The 26,806-nt window shown below is 65.3% G+C and overlaps 1 protein-coding gene across 1 annotated transcript in view; it reads left to right on the top strand.

Annotated features, from left to right (window-relative positions):
• The first annotated feature begins 9,775 nt into the window (after nucleotides 1-9,775).
• The window catches only part of CARD11 (caspase recruitment domain family member 11), a 30,273-nt gene continuing 13,242 nt past the window's right edge, over nucleotides 9,776-26,806 (top strand). The window contains exons 1-12 of the mRNA XM_081090713.1: nucleotides 9,776-9,989; nucleotides 12,418-12,555; nucleotides 14,039-14,364; nucleotides 16,833-17,012; nucleotides 17,948-18,100; nucleotides 18,435-18,560; nucleotides 19,543-19,740; nucleotides 22,259-22,435; nucleotides 23,532-23,583; nucleotides 24,123-24,205; nucleotides 25,162-25,262; nucleotides 26,081-26,133. Of these exons, the coding sequence (XP_080946839.1) occupies nucleotides 9,791-9,989; nucleotides 12,418-12,555; nucleotides 14,039-14,364; nucleotides 16,833-17,012; nucleotides 17,948-18,100; nucleotides 18,435-18,560; nucleotides 19,543-19,740; nucleotides 22,259-22,435; nucleotides 23,532-23,583; nucleotides 24,123-24,205; nucleotides 25,162-25,262; nucleotides 26,081-26,133 (1,786 nt within the window). The 5' untranslated portion in view covers nucleotides 9,776-9,790. The remainder of the gene's footprint in view (nucleotides 9,990-12,417; nucleotides 12,556-14,038; nucleotides 14,365-16,832; nucleotides 17,013-17,947; nucleotides 18,101-18,434; nucleotides 18,561-19,542; nucleotides 19,741-22,258; nucleotides 22,436-23,531; nucleotides 23,584-24,122; nucleotides 24,206-25,161; nucleotides 25,263-26,080; nucleotides 26,134-26,806) is intronic.

Here is a 26,806-nt window from a genome sequence, read left to right on the forward strand (position 1 = left end):
TTTTCATTTGCCGGGGCTTTTGGTTTTAATGTGCCTCTCCTTAATTTTTCCCATCTGACTTTCAGACCAGTCCTTTGCTTCACAATATTATGTCCTACATTATCAAATACTAGAGGCCCAGTGCACAGAATTCGTGCACTAAAGGGGAGCATCCCTCAGCCCAGCCTGCACCCTCTCACAGTCCGGAAGCCCTCGGGGGATGTCCGACTCAAAGCTTAGGCCTGCTCCCCACAGGGACTGGGAGCCACTGTGCTCGCTGGCTGTGAGCCTGGCTTCTGGTTAAGCAGTGCTCCCCATGTGGGGGCACAACTGACCACCAGGGGGCAGCTCCTGCCTTGAACGTCTGCACCCTGGTGGACAGTGAGCATCTTAGCAACCGGTCATTCCACCGTTCAATTGATTTGCATATTAGCCTTTCATTATATAGGATACGAGATGACCATTCAGTACGTTCACCCTGGCAGCGTCTCTCATGGGTCCTGATGCCCCTGCCGCAAACCTGGCCACTGCTTTTTGCGGCATCCCTCTCATCCCATAACTTTCCTTGGTGCTTCCGCCCATCAGATTCTGTTTCCTGGGCTCCATACCCTCCCCTTTACTGTTTGAGCCCCTCGTTCTGCTGGAGCACATCCTCAAGTAGCTTCCCAAGAAAGGGGACGAGGAAATAAACGTCTAGAGTCACTGCCTTTCTGAGAATACTGTTCTATTTTTACTCATCATAGTTTGGGTGGGTTTACAATTCCAGATTTAACGTTATTTTCCATCGAAAATGTGAAGGTATTGCCTGTCTCCCAGCTTCCGGAGTTGCTATTGGAAGCCCGATGCCAAACTTACTTCCAGACATTTCGGGGTGCCCTGCTGTTTCTCCCCCGGACGCTTTCGGGGTCTCTGCTCGCTGGTGGCCTGAAATCTCAGTGAGGTTCTGAGAAGGCGTTTCCCCTGGCTGTACCACCTGCTCACAATCCCTTCCCACCGGAAGACTCGTAGTCCTACATGTGGAGGATCCCAAATATTCTTTCTTTGATCATTTCATCCCTTCATTTATAGGATATAAGAGATGCACAAGAAAGGACATATAACCTCTGTCGTCTCTTTCTAGGATTTCTGCTTACTGGGTACTAGACCTTCTAAGTGGGCCTCAGCCCTCCTTCTCATCTTCCTTAACTTCTTATTAACTTTTGGGGGAGATTTCTTCAACTTTATCTTCCAAATCCTCTATTAATTACAAGTGTCTGCTACCTTATTTTAATTGCCAAGAACTCGTTCTCTGTTCCTTTTCATGGCGTTATTTTATGGCTGCGACATCTTCTCTAACTTCTTCATGGGCTTTCATGATGAGATTGTTTTCTAACGTCTCGCCTTGTTCCGCGCACCCTGCTCCCCGCGGGGACACGGCCGCTCCCTCCTCCCGGAGCCTCCTCGCCCTCCCCGGGGGTGGCCGTCCTTCAGGGGCAGCGAGGCCGCACAGACAGCGCTGCTTGTCGGCTAACAGGCGCCCTGCAGGATGGATGGGCTCCCCGGCGGCCTCACTCCCACACCAGTAACTCCCCGAGCCATCGATTCCTTGGTGAGAGGCAATAGCTCTTTTTAACCCTGAGCCAATATCTGCCGTCTTCGGACGTGGTTTTACTTCTGTTTTAGGCTTGTGTGCTGGAGCGATATCTCAGGGCGCTTTTGTACAGACACTTTCTGGTTAGAGGCATTTAAAAGGCAGACTTTTAAAAAAAAAGCAATTCGGGGCTCAGTGGAGGGTGATGAGAGGCGGCCAGCGACCGTGGCCCAAAGCTGCCTCCGTGCGGATCTGACATGTGCCGTCTCCTTCACGTGGGCCTCCTTGCGGGATGGCCCCCCAGCCCCGAGGGCGCCCCCTCTCAGGGAGCCCGTGCGCCGTCCATGGCCTGTCAGCATCGGGGTGACGTGTCAGCATTGGGGTGACTGGTAAATACCTGCAGGTCCGTCTCTTAGGAGACACACCCTGTACGTCTCCCCCGACCTCAGGATCCTTAGGCTGTGGGCCAACTCTAGGGCAGAGGCCGGAAGGGCAGCCTCATGCCCGGCTGCCCTGTGCCTCGGTTTCCCCAGTCTGTGCTGACACGTCTGGTGGATGTACCAGCCTGGGCCCACCGCGCTCCGTCTCTTGCAAAGGAACCTCTCTCACCAGCCAATTTCCAGGAGCCTTTTCTTCTGGTTCTAGGGCAGGGGTGGGCAAACTTTCTGACTCGAGGGCCACAGTGGGTTCTTAAACTGGACCGGAGGCCGGAACAAAAGCATGGATGGAGTGTTTGTGTGAACTAATATAAATTCAAAGTAAACATCATTACATAAAAGGGGACGGTCTTTTTTTTTTTTAGTTTTATTCATTTCAGATGGGCGGATCCGGCCCGCGGGCTGTAGTTTGCCCACGGCTGTTCTATAAGGAACCCACGGCCCCTCCTTCTCGAAAATGAAGAAAATAGTTGTTTCCCTTCACCTGTGGGCAGCCGGCTCACATCGGCTGGGCACTCGGCCCGCAGACCGGCCCGTAGCCCTCCCCACGGTGCCCACGGCCCTCCCCGCGGTGCCCGTAGTCCTCCCCGCGGTGCCCGTAGTCCTCCCCGCGGTGCCCACTCCTCCCCGCGGTGCCCACAGTCCTCCCCGCGGTGCCCACAGTCCTCCCCGCGGTGCCCACAGTCCTCCCCGCGGTGCCCACAGTCCTCCCCGCGGTGCCCACAGTCCTCCCCGCGGTGCCCACGGCCCTCCCCGCGGTGCCCACGGCCCTCCCCGCGGTGCCCACGGCCCTCCCCGCGGTGCCCACGGCCCTCCCCGCGGTGCCCACAGTCCTCCCCGCGGTGCCCACGGCCCTCCCCGCGGTGCCCACGGCCCTCCCCGCGGTGCCCACTCCTCCCCGCGGTGCCCACAGTCCTCCCCGCGGTGCCCACGGCCCTCCCCGCGGTGCCCACGGCCCTCCCCGCGGTGCCCACTCCTCCCCGCGGTGCCCACAGTCCTCCCCGCGGTGCCCACAGTCCTCCCCGCGGTGCCCACTCCTCCCCGCGGTGCCCACGGCCCTCCCCGCGGTGCCCGTAGCCCTCCCCGCGGTGCCCACAGTCCTCCCCGCGGTGCCCACAGTCCTCCCCGCGGTGCCCACAGTCCTCCCCGCGGTGCCCACGGCCCTCCCCGCGGTGCCCACGGCCCTCCCCGCGGTGCCCACGGCCCTCCCCGCGGTGCCCACGGCCCTCCCCGCGGTGCCCACAGTCCTCCCCGCGGTGCCCACGGCCCTCCCCGCGGTGCCCACGGCCCTCCCCGCGGTGCCCACTCCTCCCCGCGGTGCCCACAGTCCTCCCCGCGGTGCCCACGGCCCTCCCCGCGGTGCCCACGGCCCTCCCCGCGGTGCCCACTCCTCCCCGCGGTGCCCACAGTCCTCCCCGCGGTGCCCACAGTCCTCCCCGCGGTGCCCACTCCTCCCCGCGGTGCCCACGGCCCTCCCCGCGGTGCCCACGGCCCTCCCCGCGGTGCCCACTCCTCCCCACGGTGCCCACTCCTCCCCGCGGTGCCCACAGTCCTCCCCGCGGTGCCCGTAGTCCTCCCCGCGGTGCCCACAGTCCTCCCCGCGGTGCCCACAGTCCTCCCCGCGGTGCCCACGGCCCTCCCCGCGGTGCCCACGGCCCTCCCCGCGGTGCCCACTCCTCCCCACGGTGCCCACTCCTCCCCGCGGTGCCCACAGTCCTCCCCGCGGTGCCCGTAGTCCTCCCCGCGGTGCCCACAGTCCTCCCCGCGGTGCCCACTCCTCCCCGCGGTGCCCACGGCCCTCCCCGCGGTGCCCACGGCCCTCCCCGCGGTGCCCACAGTCCTCCCCGCGGTGCCCACGGCCCTCCCCGCGGTGCCCACGGCCCTCCCCGCGGTGCCCACTCCTCCCCGCGGTGCCCACAGTCCTCCCCGCGGTGCCCACGGCCCTCCCCGCGGTGCCCACGGCCCTCCCCGCGGTGCCCACTCCTCCCCGCGGTGCCCACAGTCCTCCCCGCGGTGCCCACAGTCCTCCCCGCGGTGCCCACTCCTCCCCGCGGTGCCCACGGCCCTCCCCGCGGTGCCCACGGCCCTCCCCGCGGTGCCCACTCCTCCCCACGGTGCCCACTCCTCCCCGCGGTGCCCACAGTCCTCCCCGCGGTGCCCGTAGTCCTCCCCGCGGTGCCCACAGTCCTCCCCGCGGTGCCCACAGTCCTCCCCGCGGTGCCCACGGCCCTCCCCGCGGTGCCCACGGCCCTCCCCGCGGTGCCCACTCCTCCCCACGGTGCCCACTCCTCCCCGCGGTGCCCACAGTCCTCCCCGCGGTGCCCGTAGTCCTCCCCGCGGTGCCCACAGTCCTCCCCGCGGTGCCCACAGTCCTCCCCGCGGTGCCCACAGTCCTCCCCGCGGTGCCCGTAGTCCTCCCCGCGGTGCCCACAGTCCTCCCCGCGGTGCCCACAGTCCTCCCCGCGGTGCCCACGGCCCTCCCCGCGGTGCCCACGGCCCTCCCCGCGGTGCCCACTCCTCCCCGCGGTGCCCACAGTCCTCCCCGCGGTGCCCACAGTCCTCCCCGCGGTGCCCACAGTCCTCCCCGCGGTGCCCACAGTCCTCCCCGCGGTGCCCACGGCCCTCCCCGCGGTGCCCAGGGCCCTCCCCGCGGTGCCCACGGCCCTCCCCGCGGTGCCCACGGCCCTCCCCGCGGTGCCCACAGTCCTCCCCGCGGTGCCCAGGGCCCTCCCCGCGGTGCCCGCAGCGGGCGGCTGCTCCTGTCCCGGCCGTGAACAGGGAGGCCTTGGGGGCGCCAAGGAGACGGCGTCCTCCAGAGAAGCGTGTCCTGCGCTCCCCGGGCGAGGCCGTGCCAGCTCCCTGCGATCGAGCTGACACCGGACGAGAACAGCTCTGTCAGCCCTGGGAGGGCCGGTGTCGCCTGCGATTAATCCTTCGGCCCAAATCAAGCGGGTTCCTGATTAAATGGGCGCCCCGGCCCTTCATTCCGGAGCGAGCACCGCCTGAGCCCGCACAGGCCCGCAGCCGGCAGGGGGGACGGGGGGGGGGACAGCCCCTCCCACCTGCTCAGGGGGAGCCTCCCTCCCCTCCAGGCCCCCTTCTCCCGAGGAGCCTGGTCCTTCCCTTCAACCTGCGGGCGGGCGGCCTGTGAGCCCGGGAGGAGCTCCGTGGGGAGTTACCACGCGCCCATCCCGCCCGACCCGGGCGCCGCGGCTGCAGACGTAACTCGGAGGGAAGGCAGCGCCTCTGGGCTCGGGATGTGCCCTGCCCTTGGCTCCGGAGCGAGGGCCGATGGGAGCGTCCACTCCGCACGTCCTCTCGCACCGTGGGGAGCCCCCCGCCAGGAGTAACCCCGGGGACCTCTGTCCATCTCTGTCCCGGGGCCCCAGAACCTGGGCAGTGGCTCCCCAGGCGGCCACGGGCTGGACCCACGGCTCTTCCTCCAGCGGCTCCTGGGCGCGGCCGCCCACGGTCCCGGCCCGGGAGAGAGTCGCTGCTCGGCCGCTGAGGCCCGCACGGCCCTGGCTCTCCGTCCGGCTCCGCGCCAGTCCGCGTCTCCCCTTTTCCAGAGCCCGGCCACCGCAGCCCCAGGCCCCGGAGCAGCCCGGCCCGGGGAGGGACCAGCCCGGCCCGGGAGGAGTGACCCTCAGGCCTCGGTAACCGGAGGGAGCTGTGTCCTGAGCGCCTGCCACATGCCAGGTACGTCACACCTGCCCCCTCACCGCCCCCCTCACCCTGAGCGCGAACAGAGCGCGGGACCCGAGAGTGAGGGGGCGCGCGGGGAGGTCCCCGAGGGCGCGGGGCCGGCTCTGACCCAGCAGGTCCCTGGACACTCAGAGTCCGTGGGCTGGAGGCCGCGGGGACGGGCCACACAGGGCCTGGGGTCAAGGTGAAGACCTTGACCTTCATGGTGACAGCAGCCGGGAGCCCCGCGGTACGTGTTTCAGATGAATGAGCCGCGGAGGCGGGACTGTAAAGAGGAGAGCGGAGTGGCCCTTCCTGTGGGGCCTGCCCGGGAGCCTTGAACTTGCTCTTCCGCTATTTATAGAAAGACCAGTGGGGCACAGGGTTTGAGACCACGCCAGACCCCGGCCAGACCCTGGTCAGACCTGCCGGTGTTGGGTTGGAGTTGCCACCAGCTCTGGTTAAGATTCATGGGAGGACCTGGCCGGCATGGCTTGGGCTGAGCGTCGATGTAGGAGCCAGGAGGTCACAGTTCAATTCCCGGTCAGGGCACAGGCCCGGGTTGTGGGCTCGATCCCCAGTGTGGGGTGTGCAGGAGGCAGCCGATCCGTGATTCTCTCTCATCATTGATGCTTCTGTCTCTCTCTCCCTCTCCCTTCCGCTCTGAAATAAAAAATATATTTTAAAAAGTATATTCACGGGAGGGAGGAGCATCCAATGTGGATGTTGACGCCTTGGAAATAGCGAAGGCAGGTTCTCCTGGAGGGAGTGACAGAGGCGGCGCCCGCCCCCACCCCCCACCCCACCCCCAGCAGCCAGGCGGCCCGCGCCATTTGCCAAGGGGCTGGAGGTCAGGACGCCCGGTGGTGACAGCGGCTTGCTGTCTGGCACTTTGCTGGCCTGACTGGGGCCGCGCCCTCACTTGGAATCACTCAGTTGCTGCTCCAAACAGCAAACAGCCAAGGCCCTTGGTCGCATGTGGCAAAGGCCCAGACCAGACAGTGATCTCTCCCTGGGAGATCACTGCGGTCGACAGCAGGGACCAGACGCCACGCGGGAGGAGCAGGGCCACGCGTGGCCGGGGCTCACGGGGCCGGGACCTGGAGTGAGAGACCCAGAGAGACGGCCCTGCCACTTCTCGCGGACGCGTGGGTCGGTCATGGCAGTGACACGGCGTCGCTTCCCTGCCTCCCTCCCCCACTCCGCCCGCTGTGGGTGGCCCAGCTCTGACCTCCCCTGCATCCAGGTGCCGGCCTCCAGCTCAGCCCCCAGCCCGCTCCCCGGTGCTCCCCGGCCGCGTGGAAGCCCCAGGGGGAGGTGCAACCGGCGCGTGGGTGGGTCCTCCCTGGGCAGCTCAGTCGGCCAGGGCCAGGGGTCTATTTGACACAGATGAGACCGCAGGGCGGTGGCCGCTGAGAGGGTGTGAGTAGGAGGCAGCACTGGGTATCAGGGTACCCACCGCCCTAGACTTGGCTTCACCTTCATCTTCAGCAGCCTGCCCCCCCTTCAGATGCCCAGGCCCAGGGCCCTGGAGCTGAGGTGCCCCTCCCAGCGTGGGCACATGGTCACAAATCAGACGCTCTGGGAACCCCAGTGTTTAGGGGTTTTTATGGGGTGACATTACACGGGCATGGCTGGTTAAGGCATTCTCCATGGAGGACTTTCTTTTCCTCTTTTAAACATATGTTGATTGATTTCAGAGAGGCAGGGAAAGGGAAAGAGATAGAAACATCAGTGATGAGAGAGAATCACTGATCGGCTGCCCCCTGCACGTTCCCTACTGGGGATTGAGCCCCCAACCCGGGCACGTGCCCTGACCGGGAATCGAACCCTGACCTCCTGGCTCATAGGCCAACGCTCAACCCCTGAGCCACGCCAGCCGGGCGCCATGGAGGACTGAACTCACTCTCTGGCCTCTCCCCATCCCAGAGGTCAGGTGTGGGGCTGAGTCGCTCCCGGTCACTTGCTTGTCTCCCGGCCACCAGCCCACCCCGGAGCTCTCCAGGGCCCGAGCGAGGAGGCATCGCGTTGCCACACAAAGGACACCCTGACTCCTCCAGATCCCGAGAGTTGTAGGAAAGGGGACCAAGACCAGAGTGCTTTTTCTTAAAGGACCTGTGTTTGTTCTGAAATCTCTTTTAACACCAGCGTGTCTGGGGCCGCCGTGGGGCCGCCGCATGCATCCCTCGAGGCGTGGCTCCGTGGAGCAGGGCCGGGGACTGTCTCCTGGTCAGGCTGCTCCATGCTCTCCCGCTGGAGACAGTGCTGAATGTTCCCGTCGAAAACCGGGGGGGGAGGGATAAGAAACACTCCCATGTTCTTACCACGGAACACGTGCCACCGTTAGACGTGAATAAAGCGCTTGAAATGCAGGCACTGTCGCCCTGACAATTGAGCGCCTGCTGCGCACAAAGGTCCAGAAAAGGCAGGTGTCTCGGAAGGACGTTAGTGGTTGCCCGGGGCGGGAGGGGTGCGCATCGGAGGGATGCCCATGGCGCTTCTTTTGGGGGCGATGAAACTGTCCTAACATGAATTGGGGTGATCCCTGGGCAGCTCTGTGAATGTACTTTGAATTGTACACTTTAGAAAGGTGAATTGTGCGCTACATAAATTATATTTCATTAAAGCTGTTTAAAAATGAACAGATTAGCCCTAACCGGTGCGGCTCAGTGGATAGAGCAGTGATGGCGAACCTTTTGAGCTCGGCGTGTCAGCATTTTGAAAAACCCTAACTTAACTCTGGTGCCGTGTCACATAGAGAAATTTTTTGATATTTGCAACCATAGTAAAACAAAGACTTATATTTTTGATATTTATTTTATATATTTAAATGCCATTTAACAAAGAAAAATCAACCAAAAAAATGAGTTCACGTGTCACCTCTGACACGCGTGTCATAGGTTCGCCATCACTGGGATAGAGTGTCGGCCTGTGGACTGAAGGGTCCCGGGTTCGATTCCGGTCAAGGGCACGTACCTTGGTTGCGGGCACATCCCCAGTAGGGGGCGTGCAGGAGGCAGCTGATCGATGTTTCTCTCTCATCGATGTTTCTAACTCTCTATCCCTCTCCCTTCCTCTCTGTAAAAAATCAATAAAATATATTTTAAAAAAATGAACAGATCAGACATAGATATCAACCTAAATCAGTCTCAAAAAACGTAGAGAAAAGAAAGCAAGGTGGAAAAGGAAGCGAGGAAGTGCACAGCATGACACCATTGGCGTGAAACTGCAAAACAAAAAATAACCACACAGGTCGTCTTCGTTAAGGACAATTCTCCGTGAGGCATGAAAACGTGGAGGGCTGTACGCCAGCTGCAGTCTCCCCCTCCCAGGACTTGTTTAATACTACGGCTTGTCCGCCCACTGCTCATGGTTAGTATAGACAGGAACGTAGACGCGGGTGGCGAAGGCAGCGCTCCAGGTGTGAGTACGTGAGACACAGAGTTAGTAAAGCTGCTGTCACAGCCAGAACCTGTGTGTCTCTCTCCATACGAACAACTGTGAGCCGACTTTTGCTCACCCTGCTTGTCTGTAGTCTGTCCCCTCCTTTCTTTTCATTTACTGATTGATTGGTTATCGAGAGGGAGGAGGGAGAGGGAGAGAGAAACACCGATTTGCCGTTCCACTTGTGTACGCATTCGTCGTCTGATGCGTGTACGCGCCCTGACCAGGGATCGAACCCGAATTGTGAATCGGGACGACGCTCTAACCAACTGAGCGGCCTGGCCAGGCCTCTCCCTTCCTTTCTTAAATGGTTAAATACCATAATGCTTTCCTCCGCCTGACTCTTTCCATTTATCTGTTTATCTATTTATTTTAAAGCATCGCTTATTGATTTGAGAGACAGAGGAAGGGAACAGAGAGAAACATCAATGTGAGGGTGTCACCTCCATCGGCTGCCTCCCCCGCGCCCCCCTGGGGATCGAGCCGAAACCCGGGCATGTGCCCTGACCGGGAATCGAACCGGCACCCTTTCGGTGCCCGGGGTGACGCCCAACCAGGCCCTGCTTGACCCTAATGAACCCAACAGCGTCCAGCGGTCACCCTGAGGGACTTCGCCGCGGTCCCGTGAGCTCCCGGGTGACCGCGTGCCTTCTGTGTGCCAGGAGGCGGCCCTGGGATGGACGACTACATGGAGACGCTCAAGGACGAGGAGGACGCGCTGTGGGAGAACGTGGAGTGCAACCGGCACATGCTGAGCCGCTACATCAACCCGGCCAAGCTCACGCCCTACCTGCGCCAGTGCAAGGTCATCGACGAGCAGGACGAGGACGAGGTGCTCAACGCGCCCATGCTGCCCTCCAAGATCAACCGCGCAGGTGACCAGCCGCTCCCGGGACGGGGACGGGGACAGGGACGGGACGGGGCGGGGCGGGCGGGCTGCCCCTGGTGGCGGCCCCAGGACACCCCTCCGGCCAGCGTGCCGGCGTGAAGTTTCTCCGGGGCGGGAATTATTCAGCTGGGCCCACGGCCCTCTGCCCGGCCCTGCCCCCCACCAAGCGGTAGAACTGAGAGGGTCCCGGCCTCGGAGAGCGGGAAACGGTGTTTGCTTTCCTACCCGGCCTGAGGGGAGCACCCCTCCGCTGACCTGACGGGTGGAGGCAGGCGACAAAGCAAGTGATTAGCGACACCTGGGACGTGGCCACCCGTCGCAATCCCCGACGTCTTCGTTTCCATTACCGGGGTCACAGTCTCCCCACACGCCATTTACACTCATCGCTCCCTCGGAGTTAGGGCGGCCGTTAGATCTGCCGGAGAGTGTGTCGCTCAGGCAGAAAGAAGCACGTTTCTTACTGAGCCGTAGCTTTGCTGTCTGAGAACTGTAGTCTATTATCACTGACACCTGTGGAGCCCAATGCGCTGTGTCTGTTTAAGAATGCAGGGTGTCTCCAAAAAATGTGTGCACACTTTAACAGCTGACAGCTCAGTTTTGAAAAGGAAATGTGCTGTAATAAGCACTACCTATATAATTATTCAAGGGGTGTGCATATGTTTTGGGGACACCCTAGAGCAGCGGTTCTCAACCTGTGGGTCGCCAACCTGTGGGTCGCGATCCCTTTGGGGGTCGAACGACCCTTTCACAGGGGTCGCCTAAGACCATCGGAAAACACAGATATAAACAGTGGTTCTCAACCTTCCTAATGCCACGACCATTTCATGCAGCTCCTCATGTGGTGGTGACCCCCAACCATAAAATTATTTTCGTTGCTACTTCATCACTGTCATGTTGCTACTGTTATGAATCGTCATGTAAATATCTGATACGCAGGATGTATCTTCACTGTTACAAATTGAACATCATTAAAGCAGTGATGAATCACAAAAACAGTATATAATTATAGATGTATTTTCCGATGGTCTTAGGCGACCCCTGTGAAAGGGTCGTTCGACCCCCAAAGGGGTCGCGACCCACAGGTTGAGAACCGCTGCCCTAGAGTCTCCTGAGAAGGGGTCTGTCGGACTGCCTTAGGGGTGCCTGGTGCTAAGTCTGGTTTGTGAAACTAGTTGGGGTTTCATACACGTGCCTGTGTGTACACACGTGTGTGTACTTGCCCTTGTGCGGCACACGGGGTCACAGGGTACATGTCTCCCTCTGGCTCACAGTTTAAAAGGTTTGGAGTCACTTCCCCACAGCGTGATGGGTGCTAAGTGGCTCGTGCGCTGTGACTGTCCTTTGTGAACACGACACTCATCACCCATCGCAGCGCTCTCCTGCCGAGCATGGCTGTCACTTCCAGCCCTGCCCCCACTGCGCCGGCGGCCCACACCCCGCGGCCCACACCCCGGGAGCCCACACCCCGGCGGGAGCCCACACCCCGACGGCCCACACCCCGGCGGCCCACACCCCGGTGGGCGCCCACACCCCGCCGGCAGCCCACACCCCGGTGGGCGCCCACACCCCGGCGGGAGCCCACACCCCGACGGCCCACACCCCGCCGGCAGCCCACACCCCGGCAGCCCACACCCCGGTGGGAGCCCACACCCCGGCGGGAGCCCACACCCCGGGAGCCCACACCCCGGCAGCCCACACCCCGACGGCCCACACCCCGGCAGCCCACACCCCGACGGCCCACACCCCGGCAGCCCACACCCCGGGAGCCCACACCCCGGGAGCCCACACCCCGGGAGCCCACACCCCGGCAGCCCACACAAGATGACATGCGCGTGTCCTGCCGTCCTGGGGACACGTTGAGCTCAGGGGCCTCCAGGGTAGAAACATCTGGAAATGAAACAGTGAGGAGAGGCCAGGACATGTAAACACTAAGGGGAACCAGTGGGACAGAGACCTGCGGGCACATCCCTCTGGCCTTAAAGCTGTTCCAGGGGCTTGGCAGCCCCGAGGGGAGCGGCCTGCTTCCGGGGACTCCTAGCTCCCCGCACAGAATCTGCTTCTGCTCCGAAGCCCAGAGAACACCCTCCACGCTGTAGTGGCCACTGCACTTCCCCCTCCTCCGGTCAGGGAGCCGAGCCAGCGTGGCTCACTGTAACCCGTCGACGGGAAGCTGTGGGTGTCCTGAGGCCGTGTCCGGGTGCCCGGGTCCCCCCAGTTTCCCAGAGGAAGGGAGCTGAGAGCCTGGCACTCTGATTTCCTTCCCCTGCACCCGGGAGGCACCTCGGGAGCGACGGCTGTGGCGACGCTGTCTTCTCCGAGTTCACGGAGGGGTGGGAGTCCGGGATGAGGCTGGGCATGGGGACCTGGGTCCGGTCACTTGTGCCCTGTGCGCCGAGTGACGGGCGTGTCCCTAGGCCGGCTGCTGGACATCCTGCACACCAAGGGCCAGAGGGGCTACGTGGTGTTTCTGGAGAGCTTGGAGTTCTACTACCCGGAGCTGTACAAGCTGGTGACCGGCAAGGAGCCCACGCGCAGGTTCTCCACCATCGTGGGTGAGCGGCTCAGCGGGAGAGCGCCGGGCGGGGGGTGGGGGGGGTGTCCACTGGGCGGACAGTCCCAGAGCGGCGAACCGGTGGCACTAGGACAGCACCTGCGGGCTGGCGGCCCCTGGTTTCTGCCCGATGATGAAAGCGGCAAAGGGAAGCTTGAGCCGAGAGAGGGGGTGTTCCTGGCACATCCCAGTGAATGGCAGAGGCGGGACAGATGCTCGCTGCCTCTGGGTCTGGTTCTCACCTACTCTCTTGCCAGCACCCCTGAGCCAGAGCCCCTGGCCGTCTAGCCCGTCCCTTCCTACACATTCCTGCGCCGGCCTCCTCCCGGCCCTGCATCCCCTCAGCTCTCCACATCCACCCCTTTCTGTCTCGCGCCTTCGCCACCTCGGCAGACCTCCCTGCGTAAAACCTCCCGCTGCTTCTGTCTGAGACCAGCCCTTCCTGTGGCCCACAGGGCGCTGTGGCCCAGCCCCACTGACACTCCAGCCTCCCTCCGCCTCTGCCTCTCCCTGGCTCCAGACCCTTGGTCTCCCCCGGCTCCTGAAATGTGCCCGTCCCCCTCCGCATGTCCCACCTTCCAGGAGCGTTTCCCTCCACACTCAACCTCTCAGCTCCCCGGTCAGGAGCCTAGGAGCCCCACCCCCACCCCCCAGGCTAGAGGCCCCTCACACTCACAGCCCTGTGCCCTCTCTCCGACATCTCAGGCTGCACTTCCATGTCTGCGTCCCTCCTTTCCTGATGTTTGCCTCCCTGCCAGACCCAAGCTCAACCGGGATGAGCTGCTTTGCTCCCCTTGAGTCTGGGGCCCGTGGGTGTGAGAACTCAGGAGGGCGGGTGGGTGATGGGGGCGTGGATGTCCTGACCCCCCATCCCACCCCCGCCCCGCAGTGGAGGAGGGGCAGGTGGGTGGTGGGGAGTGGATGCCCTGACCCCCCGCCCCCCGCCCCGCAGTGGAGGAGGGGAGGATGGATGGTGGGGAGTGGATGCCCTGACCCCCCATCCCCCCCCCCCCCCCGCCCCGCAGTGGAGGAGGGGAGGATGGATGGTGGGGAGTGGATGCCCTGACCCCCCCCAACCCTCCCACCCCTGCAGTGGAGGAGGGGAGGGTGGGTGGTGGGGAGTGGATGCCCTGACCCCCCCCCCCCCGCCCCGCAGTGGAGGAGGGGAGGATGGATGGTGGGGAGTGGATGCCCTGACCCCCCCCAACCCCCCCACCCCCGCAGTGGAGAAGGGGAGGGTGGGTGGTGGGGAGTGGATGCCCTGACCCCCCATCCCACCCCCGACCTGCAGTGGAGGAGGGGCAGGTGGGTGGTGGGGAGTGGATGCCCTGACCCCGCCCCCCGCCCCGCAGTGGAGGAGGGGAGGGTGGGTGGTGGGGAGTGGATGCCCTGACCCCCCGCCCCCCCCCGCCCCGCCCCGCAGTGGAGGAGGGGAGGGTGGGTGGTGGGGAGTGGATGCCCTGACCCCGCCCCCCGCCCCGCAGTGGAGGAGGGCCACGAGGGCCTCACGCAGTTCCTCATGAACGAGGTCATCAAGCTGCAGCAGCAGATGAAGGCCAAGGACCTGCAGCGCTGCGAGCTGCTGGCCAAGGCGCGGCAGCTGGAGGACGAGAAGAAGCAGCTGATGCTGACGCACGTGGAGCTGCAGACCTTCCAGGAGCGCTACTACAAGATGAAGGAGGAGCGCGATGGCTACAACGACGAGCTGGTCAAGGTCAAGGACGACAACTACAACCTGGCCATGCGCTACGCGCAGCTCAGCGAGGAGAAGAACATGGCCGTGATGCGGAGCCGGGACCTGCAGCTCGAGGTGAGGGCGGGGCGGGCAGGTGCCGGGGCGGGCGGGCCGCCACCCACCGCGCAGGCGCAGGCGCACCGCCCTCCGCAGCCTGGCGCCGGGGCCCAGCCCCACCGGCGCATGCGTACACCAGCTCCCCGCAGCCGAGGTCCGGCTCGGGAGCGCAGGTCCGGCGCAGGCAGGTGCAGGCACGTGCCCGGGGACCTCGTGGGGCTTCCCTCCTGCTCGGGGCCCAGGTGCCCTATGCGCATGTGCAGACGGGCGCACTCAGACCGTGCACCAGGCCAAGGGGTGGGGAGACGCAAGGGCCCACGCTCAGATGGTGGCCCCCAGGAGTCAGCGAGGAGATGGCACCGCGCCCGCTGCGGGGGCAGGAGGCATGGGGGCCTGGGCACAGGCTCTGCCGGCACCGCCGTGCGCAGGAAGGTCAGCCGGGCCCAGTCCCAGAGCCAGGACGCCCCTCGGTGAACGGGCCGCCAGCACGTGATGCTGTCATTAAAGGACTCAGCGCCCGAGTGCAGACAGGGAAGGGCATTTGCTTAACCCGTTCATTCCTTTCGAGTCCTGAGCGCCCCCCGCACCAGGCGCTTTCCCGGGGATGCGTGACTCAAGCCCCAACCCCCTGACCCCGGAGCCACTCTCACCAGAGAACAGCAGACAGACGCCTGGCAGTGCCCATTGCTGTTCCGGAGGAACGCGCAGAGCAGGGGGCCGGCGGGCGGGTGCTGTCTTGGGGGACGGTCGGGGAGGCCAGTAGCGGGGACGCGGGGCAGAGGCCGAGGACAGGGAGGGCCGGCCATGCCAGTCTCAGGGTGGAGCTCCCAGCGACCGAGGCCCCGAGCAGGGGGCATGCGTGGTGGTGTTTCTGGAGCCACAGGAGCAAGTGGCGGGGAAGGAGGGGGGGGGGGGCGGCCAGGACCCCGCTGGAGGGGACGTGGTGAGACTGTTGCCGTTCATCCCAGGGGACGGGGAGCGCTGAAGGCCGGGGAGCTGGGAGTGACGGCTGATTTATTTCTGGATGGATCACTCGGCTGCGGGTGGAGATAGACTCGGGATATTTATGAGGCACCTGCCACGCGTGAGGCATGTGCTGAGCACCGTGGGGGACGCGGGGATAAATAACCTGATTTCTGGTCGGGTCACATGCAATTTAGCTGCAGCGGACAGATCAGTAAACAGCCCCCTGGAATCCGGGCGGATGGAGTCAGAGGCGAAACGGGCAGTGGGACGTGTGTGTGAAGAGCAGGAGCCTTAACTGTCATCGATGGGAATTCGCATCTGGCTTCCGCTTCCCCGTTAGTGGTCCCTCGGCCTCAGTCTCCTCATTTGTCAGTGGCGATCACGGCAGTAACACCCACGCCCTCAGATGTCTGAGCCGCTGGGGGAGTGGCTGGCCCCGCGTGCGCCCCTCGTGCACCACGCCACGCCCGCTCAGGGGCCACTGGGGACCCGGCCCAGCACAGGATGCTGACCAGGCCTTTTCCCACGGTCTCTAAGCAGGAATGACCCCTGTGCCCGTTACCCGGCGCGTGCGGACGTTAACCTAGGGCGGGGCTCACACGGTTCTCTGCTGGAACTCTCCCTCCCTGAGATGTAGTCATAGTGAGGAAGCGTGTCTAGAACTGAAAGGTAGTCCCTCGGCACATCTCAGCCCCAGGCTGCTCCCCTGCCGCCTCCCCTGCTGCACCCCAGGCCAGGGGGCGGGGGTGCAGAGCTGGCCTTTCCCAGCTAAAGCCGCTGCCCTCCACCTGCCAGACTCCGTGAGGCCCACCTCTCCGTGAGCCTGGAACTGACAGGACCCCCCCCTCTGGGGCTCCCCTCCTTGCAGCCTTGAACCCGAGCCCCTGTGTTGGGTGCTCTGCAGAGGCCAGGGTCCGGGGCAGCAGACTCGCCTAGGCACCAGGTGTGAGAGTCTTCTGGCCCCAGCTCCTGACACTCACCCCGCGGGTGACGCCCAGCATGTGTCCAGCTGCCCCGTGACCAGATGTTGGAACTGCCCCCGGCAGGCCCTCTAGACCCATGAGCCTGGGACCTTTCAGCAGGAACGCTGTCCTTTCCAGTGAAACCTGCTGTGAACCCACGAGGACAAAGCCTAGGGGAGCAGGGCCGCTCTGGGGGGGAGTCAGGGTGAGCCCAGAGCTGGGCTCATGGGGAGCTCTGAGGACATGGTGAAAGGGCATCTAGATGGCCAATGCCTCAGGGACACCGGTTTTATCCTCATCTGTCACCCATTTCACCCCACGGTTACCTGGAATTTTCTAAGGGACATAGAGAGCCTTTGAATTGTTCTAAACGGCGAATCGGGAACCCCCTCAGCCGGGAGGGGCGGCTGGTTTTACTGGAAAAGGCTCTGTGGGCCCTTCCCGGCCGCCACGGAAGGAGGAGGGAGGGCGCGGCCCAGGTGGGGCCGCATCAGGGGGACCTGGGAGCGATGCCTCCTGGGCCCCTGCCAACCCCGCCCCCTGGGCGCCCGGCTGCAGATCGACCAGCTGAAGCACCGGCTGAACAAGATGGAGGAGGAGTGCAAGCTGGAGCGGAACCAGTCCCTGAAGCTCAAGAACGACATCGAGAGCCGGCCCAAGAGGGAGCAGGTGCTGGAGCTGGAGCGCGAGAACGAGATGCTCAAGACCAAGATCCAGGAGCTGCAGTCCATCATCCAGGTGGGGGTGCCTGATGCGGGGAAAGCGCCTTTAACGGACCAGCTCCGCACAGCCAGGGCCTGAGCCGGGGGCCTGCTGGTCCTCAAAGACCCAGAGAGACTCACCGTGGCAGGTGGCCCCGTGGTTAGAGCGCCGGCCCGGGACCAAAGGGCTGTGGGTTCGGTCCCCAGCCCCCATCAGGGTATGTGAGGGAGGCAACCAATCGATGTTTCTCTCCACCTCCCCCGCTTCCACTCCCTAAAAAACATCAACGGAAACAATACCCTCAGGTGAGGATGAACCAAAAAAATCGCAGGATCCTCCACCGTCAGCCATGCGTTTATTAACACTCCGGGTGCCTCCTGCCCGTCGGCACGGAGCACGGGGGACAGAGGGCGTCTCCGCGGAGTGACGGCCCAGCGCACACCTAAGGGAGAGAAGAGGCCGCCTGCCTCCCCCTGCCTCCCCTGCCTCCCCTTAGCCCTCTGCCTCTCCCTGCCTCCTTTGCCTCCCCTAGCCTCTCCCTGCCTCCCCCTGCCTCTCCCTAACCCCCTGCCTCCCCTGCCTCCCCTGCCTCCCCCAACTGGCTGCCTGGCGCCTGCACTCTGACACGGAGCAGAGCTGAGCCGGTGTCACCCAAGGGGATTGGCACCTAATTGGCGGAGGCGCCCACCAGCAGGCCTGCCCTGTCTTTGTTGCCACCTGTGAAGTGTTGGGGAGCAGCTTCTGGGGCTCAGAAAAGAGCTGAGGCCCCACAGCAGGCCTCGGGGTGTTGGCGGCAGCAGGGCTTATGCTTCTTGCCCGGTGATGACAGTCTCACCTACCAAACCGCAGGGACCCCAGGGGCGGCGATTCGCTCTCTGCTCCGTCTCTGCCCCCAGCTCCGAGTGGCCTTCGGTGTCTGTGGTGTCTGCCCGGCTCCCTGGCCCTGCACCCACCCTCTCTCCCGCCCCCAGGCCGGGCAGCGCAGCCTGCCCGACTCGGACAAGGCCATCCTGGACATCCTGGAGCACGACCGCAAGGAGGCGCTGGAGGACCGGCAGGAGCTGGTCAACAAGATCTACAACCTGCAGGAGGAGGCCCGCCAGGCCGAGGGGCTGCGGGACAAGGTGGGCGGGTGGGGGGGTGCACCCTGCTGCCCGGCCCCCCTCTCCCTGACCTGGGTACAGCCCCACCTCCAGCACTGGCACCCCTGCAGCTGTTCGCTACTGTGTCCGTGGGGCCCCGTCTCCCTTCCCGATGGCAGGCCTCGGGGGGCACGCACCGGGTCTGCACACCCCCTCCTCCATCCCCGGTCACACAGTAGGTCTGAGCAAATCCCAGCTCATTGACTGACCTACCGCGACCATCCCTGCCGGTCAGGTGGCTGCCACTTGGGGCGTCGGCCTGGCCTGCGGGTGGCTTGGCGGCACGCTGACCCCCCACCCGCCTGTCCCCCTGCAGTACCTGGAGGAGAAGGAAGACCTGGAGCTGAAGTGCTCGACGCTGGGGAAGGACTGCGAGATGTACAAGCACCGCATGAACACGGTGATGCTGCAGCTGGAGGAGGTGGAGCGGGAGCGGGACCAGGTGCGCCACGCCGCCCAAGGGGGGGCAGGGCCACGGGGACAGAGAGCCTGGGGGGACCGAGGGCCGGGGGGGACTGAGGGTCGGGGACACGAGGGCCAGGGGGGACTGAGGGCCAGGGGGGCACCGAGGGCCAGGGGGGCACTGAGGGTCGGAGACACGAGGGCCAGGGGGGACTGAGGGCCAGGGGGGCACCGAGGGCCAGGGGGGCACTGAGGGTCGGAGACACGAGGGCCAGGGGGGCACCGAGGGCCAGGGGGGACTGAGGGCCCACAGAGCCTTCTCCAGTAAAACCAGCCGCCCCTCTCAGCTGAGGGGGTTCCCGATTCGCTGTTTAGAACAAAGGCTCTCTATGTCCCTTGGAAAATTCCAGGTAACCGTGGGGTGAAACGGGCGACAGATGAGGGTCAAAGATCCCCAACCGGTGTCCCCGAGGCGTTGGCCATGTCGGTGCCCTTTCACCACGGTCCTCAGAGCTCCCCCTGAGCCCAGTGCTCTGGACGGGAGGGAAGACACGGCCAAGGACTCGGGGCTCTGGGCCCAGGCCCTGCCCCCCCGCCAGGACCCACAGCCGGCCGGGCTCTCCCACTTCCCTTTCAAAGATGAATTCCAACCGGAGGCTCTCCGAACGCACAGGCAGTTGAACACGTGGGGCTGGGCTGGCCTCGCGTGGCCCCTCAGTACTGGTCTCCGGAGGAGATGGGTCGGGGCCTGTCACTCAGGCGTGTGGCCAGCACGCAGGCACCCTGGCAGGCTCGGTGCCCTTGTCTGTAAAGCGGGAATGACAAGTGCCTCGGGCCCAGGGAGTGGGTCCCGGAGAGGCGCCCCGAGCCCCGGGCCCCACGCGGCTGGAGCCCGGGGGGATGGTGCTGCTGGGAAAGGCTGAGCGAGCCGCCGGGGCTGGGGCGGCGGAGAGAGCAGCGCTGGGCTGGGAGGCGTGTCCGGGGGGAGACGGATGGAGAGCCAGGGGCCTGTCCTCCCGCAGGCCTTCCACTCCCGGGACGAGGCGCAGACGCAGTACTCACAGTGCCTGATCGAGAAGGACAAGTACCGGAAGCAGATCCGCGAGCTGGAGGAGAAGAACGACGAGATGCGGATCGAGATGGTGCGGCGCGAAGCCTGCATCGTCAACCTGGAGAGCAAGCTGCGGCGCCTGTCCCGGGACAGCGGCAGCCTGGACCAGGTGGGCGGCGGGCGGCGGGCGGCGGGCGGCGGGCGGGGCCGGCCTGGCTGAGAGGGGCACCCCCTCCCCCGGACAGCCCGCGCCTGAGCCTCCCGTGTGCTGGGCAGTGATGAGGGGACCCTTCGTGCTGAAGGTGGAAAGTGAGGCGGAGCCCGGCTTGGCGCTTGCCGCTGGCATCTCAGACGAGCCCTCACCAGGTCGCTGCGGCTCCCTCTCGGGGCCCACACTGGAGTCCCGCCGCCGTGGGGATGCTCACGGGGTTCAGCTCCCTGCTCCCCTTACAGTGCCCAGTGGGCAGGGCGAGGTGGGGAGTGGGCGCTGCCGCCCGAGCGGGGGATGTTATTAAAGCCGCCTGGGTCTCGGGGCCTGTGCGTGGGTGCAGGTGCGTGGGTGTGGGTGTAGGTGCGTGGGTGCAGGTGCGTGGGTGCAGCTGTGGGGGTGTAGGTGCATGGGTGCAGGTGCGTGGGTGCAGGTGCGTGGGTGTGGGTGCAGGTGCGTGGGTGTAGGTGCGTGGGTGCAGGTGCGTAGGTGTAGGTGTGTGGGTGCAGGTGCGTGGGTGCAGGTGCGTAGGTGTAGGTGTGTGGGTGCAGGTCTGTGGGTGCAGGTGCGTGGGTGTAGGTGCGTGGGTGCAGGTGCGTAGGTGTAGGTGTGTGGGTGCAGGTGCGTGGGTGCAGGTGCGTAGGTGTAGGTGTGTGGGTGCAGGTCTGTGGGTGCAGGTGCGTGGGTGTAGGTGCGTGGGTGCAGGTGCGTGGGTGTAGGTGTGTGGGTGCAGGTGCGTAGGTGTAGGTGTGTGGGTGTAGGTGCGTGGGTGCAGGTGCGTGGGTGTAGGTGCGTGGGTGCAGGTGCGTAGGTGTAGGTGTGTGGGTGCAGGTGCGTAGGTGTAGGTGTGTGGGTGTAGGTGCGTGGGTGCAGGTGCGTGGGTGTAGGTGCGTGGGTGCAGGTGCGTAGGTGTAGGTGTGTGGGTGCAGGTGCGTAGGTGTAGGTGTGTGGGTGTAGGTGCGTGGGTGCAGGTGCGTGGGTGTAGGTGCGTGGGTGCAGGTGCGTGGGTGTAGGTGTGTGGGTGCAGCTGTGTGGGTGCAGCTGTGTGGGTGCAGGTCTGTGGGTGCAGGTGTGTGGGTGCAGGTGCGTAGGTGTAGGTGTGTGGGTGCAGGTGCGTGGGTGCAGGTGTGTGGGTACAGGTCTGTGGGTGCAGGTGTGCGGGTGCAGCTGCGGGGGTGCAGGCACGGTGCAAAGCGCCTTCTGTGCGTGATCTCGCTTGACGTGCAGGACTGCCCAGCAGGAAGGCCCCACCACTCCCCTCCTTCACCGAGGAGGGACCCAGACAGGCCCCAAGCAGCTTGCCTGGGGCCCCACTATCGGGGCCTGGGAGACAGGGATGCCCACCCCTCACCCCCCGACCCCCCGTAGAGGATGCCCTGGCTGGAGGCAGACCGGAGCCTGGCGTTTCCGCAGGCTGTCAGCACACGGAGAAGGGCGCGTGGAGCCGGGAGCGGGCTGTGGCGCCTCCTCCCGGTGTGGCCCCGGGAGCCAGTGTGCGGTGCCCTCAGCTCTCAAGCCTCTCGTGCTCACGCAGACGCTCAGGAAGGGCCTCTGTCTGTCCGACACCTGGTGCCGGGCACGGGGTGGGCTCAGGGTCAGCGGCCAACTGTACGGACAAGAGGGGGCCACGGGACAGACGGGCCAGGCCAGGGGGCGGGGTGGCACCCTGGCATGCTGTCGGCGGCCACCATGGCCGACTGGGCGGTGGGGACAGGCAGGGGCCACAGTGGGAGGAGCCGCAAGGGGAGGGGGGCGGCGGTGGTGGAAATACAGGCGTTGTCCGCTTCGCAGGGGCCAGGAGGGGTTTTGTGCAGGGAGGTAGGGCAGCTTTGGCTCTGGAGGCTGTAGGGTAGCCGGCAGGAGTGGCGTGGCATGGCTTTGGGGGTCAGCAGAAGTGACCTCATGCCCTCGCCCCTCAGCCCAGTACAGAGGACAGGACCTAAATATATTCATAGATTTCATGGAGGAAAGGGGAGAGAGAGAGAAAAGCATCAATGATGAGAGAGAACCATGGATACGCTGCTGCCTCCTGCACGCCCCACATGGGGATCGAGCCCGCAACCCAGGCATGTGCCCTGACCAGGAATTGAACCGTGACCTCCTGGCTCAGGGTCAGCGCTTAACCACTGAGCTTCCTGGCCGGGCCTGGCAATGTTTTTCGTATTCATAGCTCAGACTGGGGGCTGGAAATTGGAGAGAGGATGGTGCACCTCGGATCAAAGGGGCAGGACCAGCTTGGGGGTCCCGTCCCTGCTCCAGGCCCTGGCTGGCGGGAGGCGGGATGGAGACTGGTGAGGAGAGAGGGGGTGGAGCTGGAAGACGGCCTGGCCTCCAGGTAGACAGACAGGGGTCGGGGGCCGGAGAGAAGCGCAGGTGTCCTGAACTCAGGCCCGGGGCGTGGCAGTGCCAGGGGCAGAGCGGCTCCGTGGCCTGGCGGCTGCCGCTCACGCCCCACCCCGCCCGGCTCCCCTGTCTGCAGAGTCTGCCCCGGAACCTGCCGGTGACCATCATCTCCCAGAGCTTCGGGGACGCCGGCCCCAGGACCAACGGCCAGGAAGCCGACGACTCCTCCACCTCCGAGGACTCGCCCGAAGACAGCAGATACTTCCTGCCCTGCCACCCGCCCAAGCGCAGGATGAACCTGAAGGGCATCCAGGTGCCTGCAGGCGGCGGGCGGCGGACGGCGGGCGGCAGGCGGCGGGCAGGTGGCGGGCAGTGGGCAGGCGGCGGGCGGCAGGTGGCGGGCAGGTGGCGGGCAGTGGGCAGGCGGCGGGCGGCGGCGGGCGGGAGCCGGCGAGGACGCGGCTGTGCTTCTGCTGCGGGTCTCAGGCCCCAGACGGGCCGACCCGTCACAGCCCTACGGACGCACGGACGGGCGCTGCGCGTGTTGGCCAGTCCCCTCGTTTCCTCTAAATGTAGTAGGAGAGGCCCGGCCGGCGGGGCTCAGGGGGGAGCATTGACCTATGACCCAGGAGGTCACGGTTCAATTCCCGGTCAGGGCACAGGCCTGGGTTGTGGGCTCTGGTCCCAGTGGGGGGCGTGCAGGAGGCAGCCGATCCATGATTCTCCCATCATTGATGTTTCTATCTCACTCTCACTCTCCCATCCTCTCTCTGAAATCAATAAAGAAATATTAAATAAATAAATAAGTGGAGGGAGAGAGAGGGAGGGAGGGAGGGAGGCATTATTTCCAAATTCAACAGGTAGGTGTGAGTGCAGCCGCCCCCCTCCTGAGTGGGGGAGTGACGCGCACAGCAGACGCGGGGCTCCCCGTCCTCCGTCTGCCGGGCTCCGTGTCTAGCGTGTCCGTGGTGCACACTGGCTCCGGATGAGGAAGGAGCAAGGGAGGGAGGGAAGGAGGGAGACGATGTCATGTGAGGGCCTGACCATGCCCACGGGTCCCCACCGTCCCGGCACCACGGACCAGGGCAGCACACCCAGGGGACCCACCGGTGGAGTGGCCGGCAGCGGCCAACGCCCGCCCTCCCCCGCCGCGCCCTGGGCGTGTGGATCCGCGCAGCCCGGTGCCTGCACCCGCCGCTCACCCTCTGCCCCTCGGAGCTCTGTCCTCCGAGCCCAGCCCCGGCCTCCCTGGGTGGGCGCGTCTGGCCAGCAGCTGTCGCCGCGGAGATGGGTGCCGTGCGCCTGCTGTGGTCGCAGCCACGTGGCGGGGGTCGCTGGGCTCCCCCTCGCCCTCCCCTCCGTCACGGCGCCAGGTCTGGGCCCGCGTGACCCTGTCCTCTGCCCCGCAGCTGCAGAGAGCCAAGTCCCCCATCAGCCTGAAGCGCGCGCCCGACTTTCCAGGTCAGTGCGGCGCGGCCTCCGCTCTGTCCCCCGCTGCTCTGTGTCCCTGTCGCGCCCCCTGGCGCTCGCCCCTGCGGGGTCACCTGGGACTGGCCTCGGGGCCGGGGCGGGGTGTCCACCTGGTAATTAATGGTCACTGTGCGGGAGGGCAGGAGCAGCCTCGTCCTGTCCACCACCGCTCCCTGTGGGTCCCCAGAGCCCCAGTGCAGCCTTCTGTCTGTCTGTCTGTCTGTCTGTCGGCGAGAAGCTTACGAAAGGCCAGCAGCCCCTGAGGGAGGGGGAGGGGAGGGACTCCCTGCTCCAGGGGACAGTACTTACCTGGGGGCCTGGCCAGGGCAGGGGCTGCTGGGGAATGAGGCAGGCCTTCCCCCCAGGAGCCTGCAGTGGGACGGGGTCAGGAGAGGAGAGAGCAAGCCCGTGGGAGAGAGGAGCCGAGCCCCCAGACAGGACACCCCCTGTTCCCCCTTCCCCCCCAAGGGGCTCTCAACTCCCTGTCCCTCCCCTCTCCCCTCGGCCTCTCCTGCCCGTGGTGAGGACAGGGAGGGGACAGGAAGAAGAAGGCATGGACGTCAGCCCCAGCTCCTCCCGGTCCCTGCCCATCACCAGCTCCTTCCCCAAGATGGTAAGCGTGGCCCCTCCTGCCCCCACCCCAGGGCCCTGCTTCCCTCTGCAGGCCTGGCGCCCGCTCCCCTTCCGGGCTGCACCCCAGACCCCTTATGTATGTGAAGATGTTGGGGCCTCAGGATGTGTTTCCACCTCCGGCCGCCTCCTCCCCATTTAACTCTCAGATGGAGGAGGCGCCCCCCTCCCCCCCCTCCCCGGGGCTGTGGGAATCGCACGAGCTGCCGGGACTCTGCCACAACCCCTCAGCCCTGAAACCCCGGCTGGGGGCCCAGTCGCCCCTTCCCCAGCCCAGAGGCCCTCTCCTCAGCTCCAGCCCCCTGGGCAGCCCGACTGGGTCTCAGCCGCCTCCCACCTGCCAGGCAGCAGGGGGCTGGGGATTAGCGAGTCTAACCCAGGGCCACCCTGAGAAGCTTGTCAGCTCTGCTTCCAGAACAGGCCCCGGGGAGGGGAGTGGCGGGGGAGGGCGGCGAGGAGATGGAGATGCAGTGCTAACAGATGCTAACAGGTGACTCCTGTCTGAGGGCAGCTCTGGGGGCAGATCCGGCGCTTGTAGAAGGCAGCCCTTGCCAGGAGCCAGCAGGCCTGGTTTTGAAAGATCGCCCCACTGCCCCCCACACACGAGGAGGCCGGGCCCGCAGGTCTTCATCTGGTCCAGGGCGGGTGCCCCGACCTCGCAGCTGGGGCCCTGGCGCTCAGCCTGTGCGGGGTGCAAGTCCACTCCCGCCTGCAGCCCATCCTCCCGCCTGCGACCCCCAACGCCCGCCCCCGCCCCCCCCCCCCACAGATGTGCTGGTTCTCGGGCGAGGTCCCCTCTGAGACCCGCTGGCCAGCCCCACACCCCAGCGAGGCAGGGCCGCGTCCCAGCGAATGTGGTCGCTGTGCCTGTGATCCCGGTGCCCGCGGGGGCCCGGGCGGGGCTGCCTGGCCCCGTAACACTGTCCCTGGCGTCCGAAGCAGCCCCACCGGAGCCGGTCCAGTATCATGTCCATCACCGCTGAGCCCCCGGGGAACGACTCCATCGTCAGGCGCTGCAAGGAGGACGCGCCCCATCGGAGGTGGGTGACGGGCCTGGTGCCCACCGTGCCCTCTCTACTGACCACCTTCCCCTCCCGGGCGCCGGGGAGGGCAGCGCGGGACCCGTTTTACAGACGAGGAGGCCGGGGCTCAGAGGAGGAACATGGCTCTCCCAGGGCCACCGGCCAGCGAGCAAATGGGAGAACCGGCGCCACTTGCCCCCCCCCACCCCCCGTGCGCGAAGTCAGGGTCCTCCGCCCGCAGCTCCAGGGTTTGGGCCCGAGCCACAGAGCCACCGTGCATGGCCCCAGCTCCTCCCTCTCCCCTCCCTCGCCTCTTGGAAACCATCAGGGTCCCAGAAAGGAAACCACTCAGATACACCTGGGCGGCATGGCAGGGGCACACCTGGGCAGCACGGCAGGGGCACACCTGGGCGGCACATCTCCCGCCAGCCGCAGATGGTGGGTCACACTCAAGTCTGAGATTGTTGGGTCCTGAAGGGCCGAGAGCACACGTCGCGGGCGGGGCTGGACCCATTTCTCCGGTGCCGCCAGGGCCTGACTTGGGCCTCGATCCTCCGTGGCAAGGAGCACGTGTGAACAACCTGGACCTGGGAGAAGGCTGGCACCTTGATGCCACCCCCACCCACCTCCCCCCTCCCCAGCAGAGCGCCCGCCGCATCCACCCCCTCAGCCACAGCCCCCCCTCCCACCAACCCTCCTCTCTCCATCCTTCCGGCCCTCTCAGAACCAGCGTCTCAGAAAGCCAGGCCCCGGAGGCTCCCCTCCCCGAGCCCCGCACACCCAGCCCTGCGCTCACGCTCACGCCCACGCCCTCCCGCCCCCCTTGTGTCTTGCAGCGCCGTGGACGAGGACAACGACAGCGGCGGCTTCGACGTCTTAGACCTTGACGGTGGGTACCCGGCGGCTCCGCGCCTTTGCAGGGGCCGCGCTGCCTGGCACTGAGCGGGAGCAGGGCACGTGGCTCCCGCCTGGCGCTCCAGCAGGGCCCGCGGACGGAGCCCTGCACACAGTAGGGCCTCAGGAGCGTGGGGATGGGTTCTGAGAGGGCGCCGGGTGCTGCCCAGGCACAGAGAGGCCTCGGTCCTGGTGGGCTGCGGGGCTGGAGGCGCCGAGGGCTGTCCTTTGGTTTTTTGGGTGTTTTTTTCTTTTAAATATATTTTTATTGGCTTCAGAGAGGAAGGTGGGGGAGAGAGAGAAACATCAGTGATGAGAGAGACTCATGGATCAACTGCCTCCTGCATGCCCCCTACTGGGGATGGAGTCTGCAACCCAGGTCTGTGCCCTTGACCTCCTGGTCCATAGGTCAAAGCTCAACCACGGAGCCACCTGGCCGGGCCTGTCCGCTGTTCCATGGGGACACGGGCTGCTGCGCACGGGCCAGAGCTCGGCCTGGGTCTTTAAGAGGGAGCGGCCCTCGGGCTGTAGCCAGCGCCCTGGACGCACCTGCCTCGCGTACCTGGTCCCGTCTGATGGGTCCCCAGCGGCCGGGCGCAGGTGCTTCTGTTCTCACTTTGCCGAATCAGATGAGGGCGCGGTGGGTGGACGTGGCCTGCAGGCAGGGC

This window comes from Myotis nattereri (genome assembly GCF_964212035.1).
Source record: "Myotis nattereri genome assembly, chromosome: 5".
NCBI classification, from domain to species: Eukaryota; Metazoa; Chordata; class Mammalia; order Chiroptera; family Vespertilionidae; genus Myotis; species Myotis nattereri.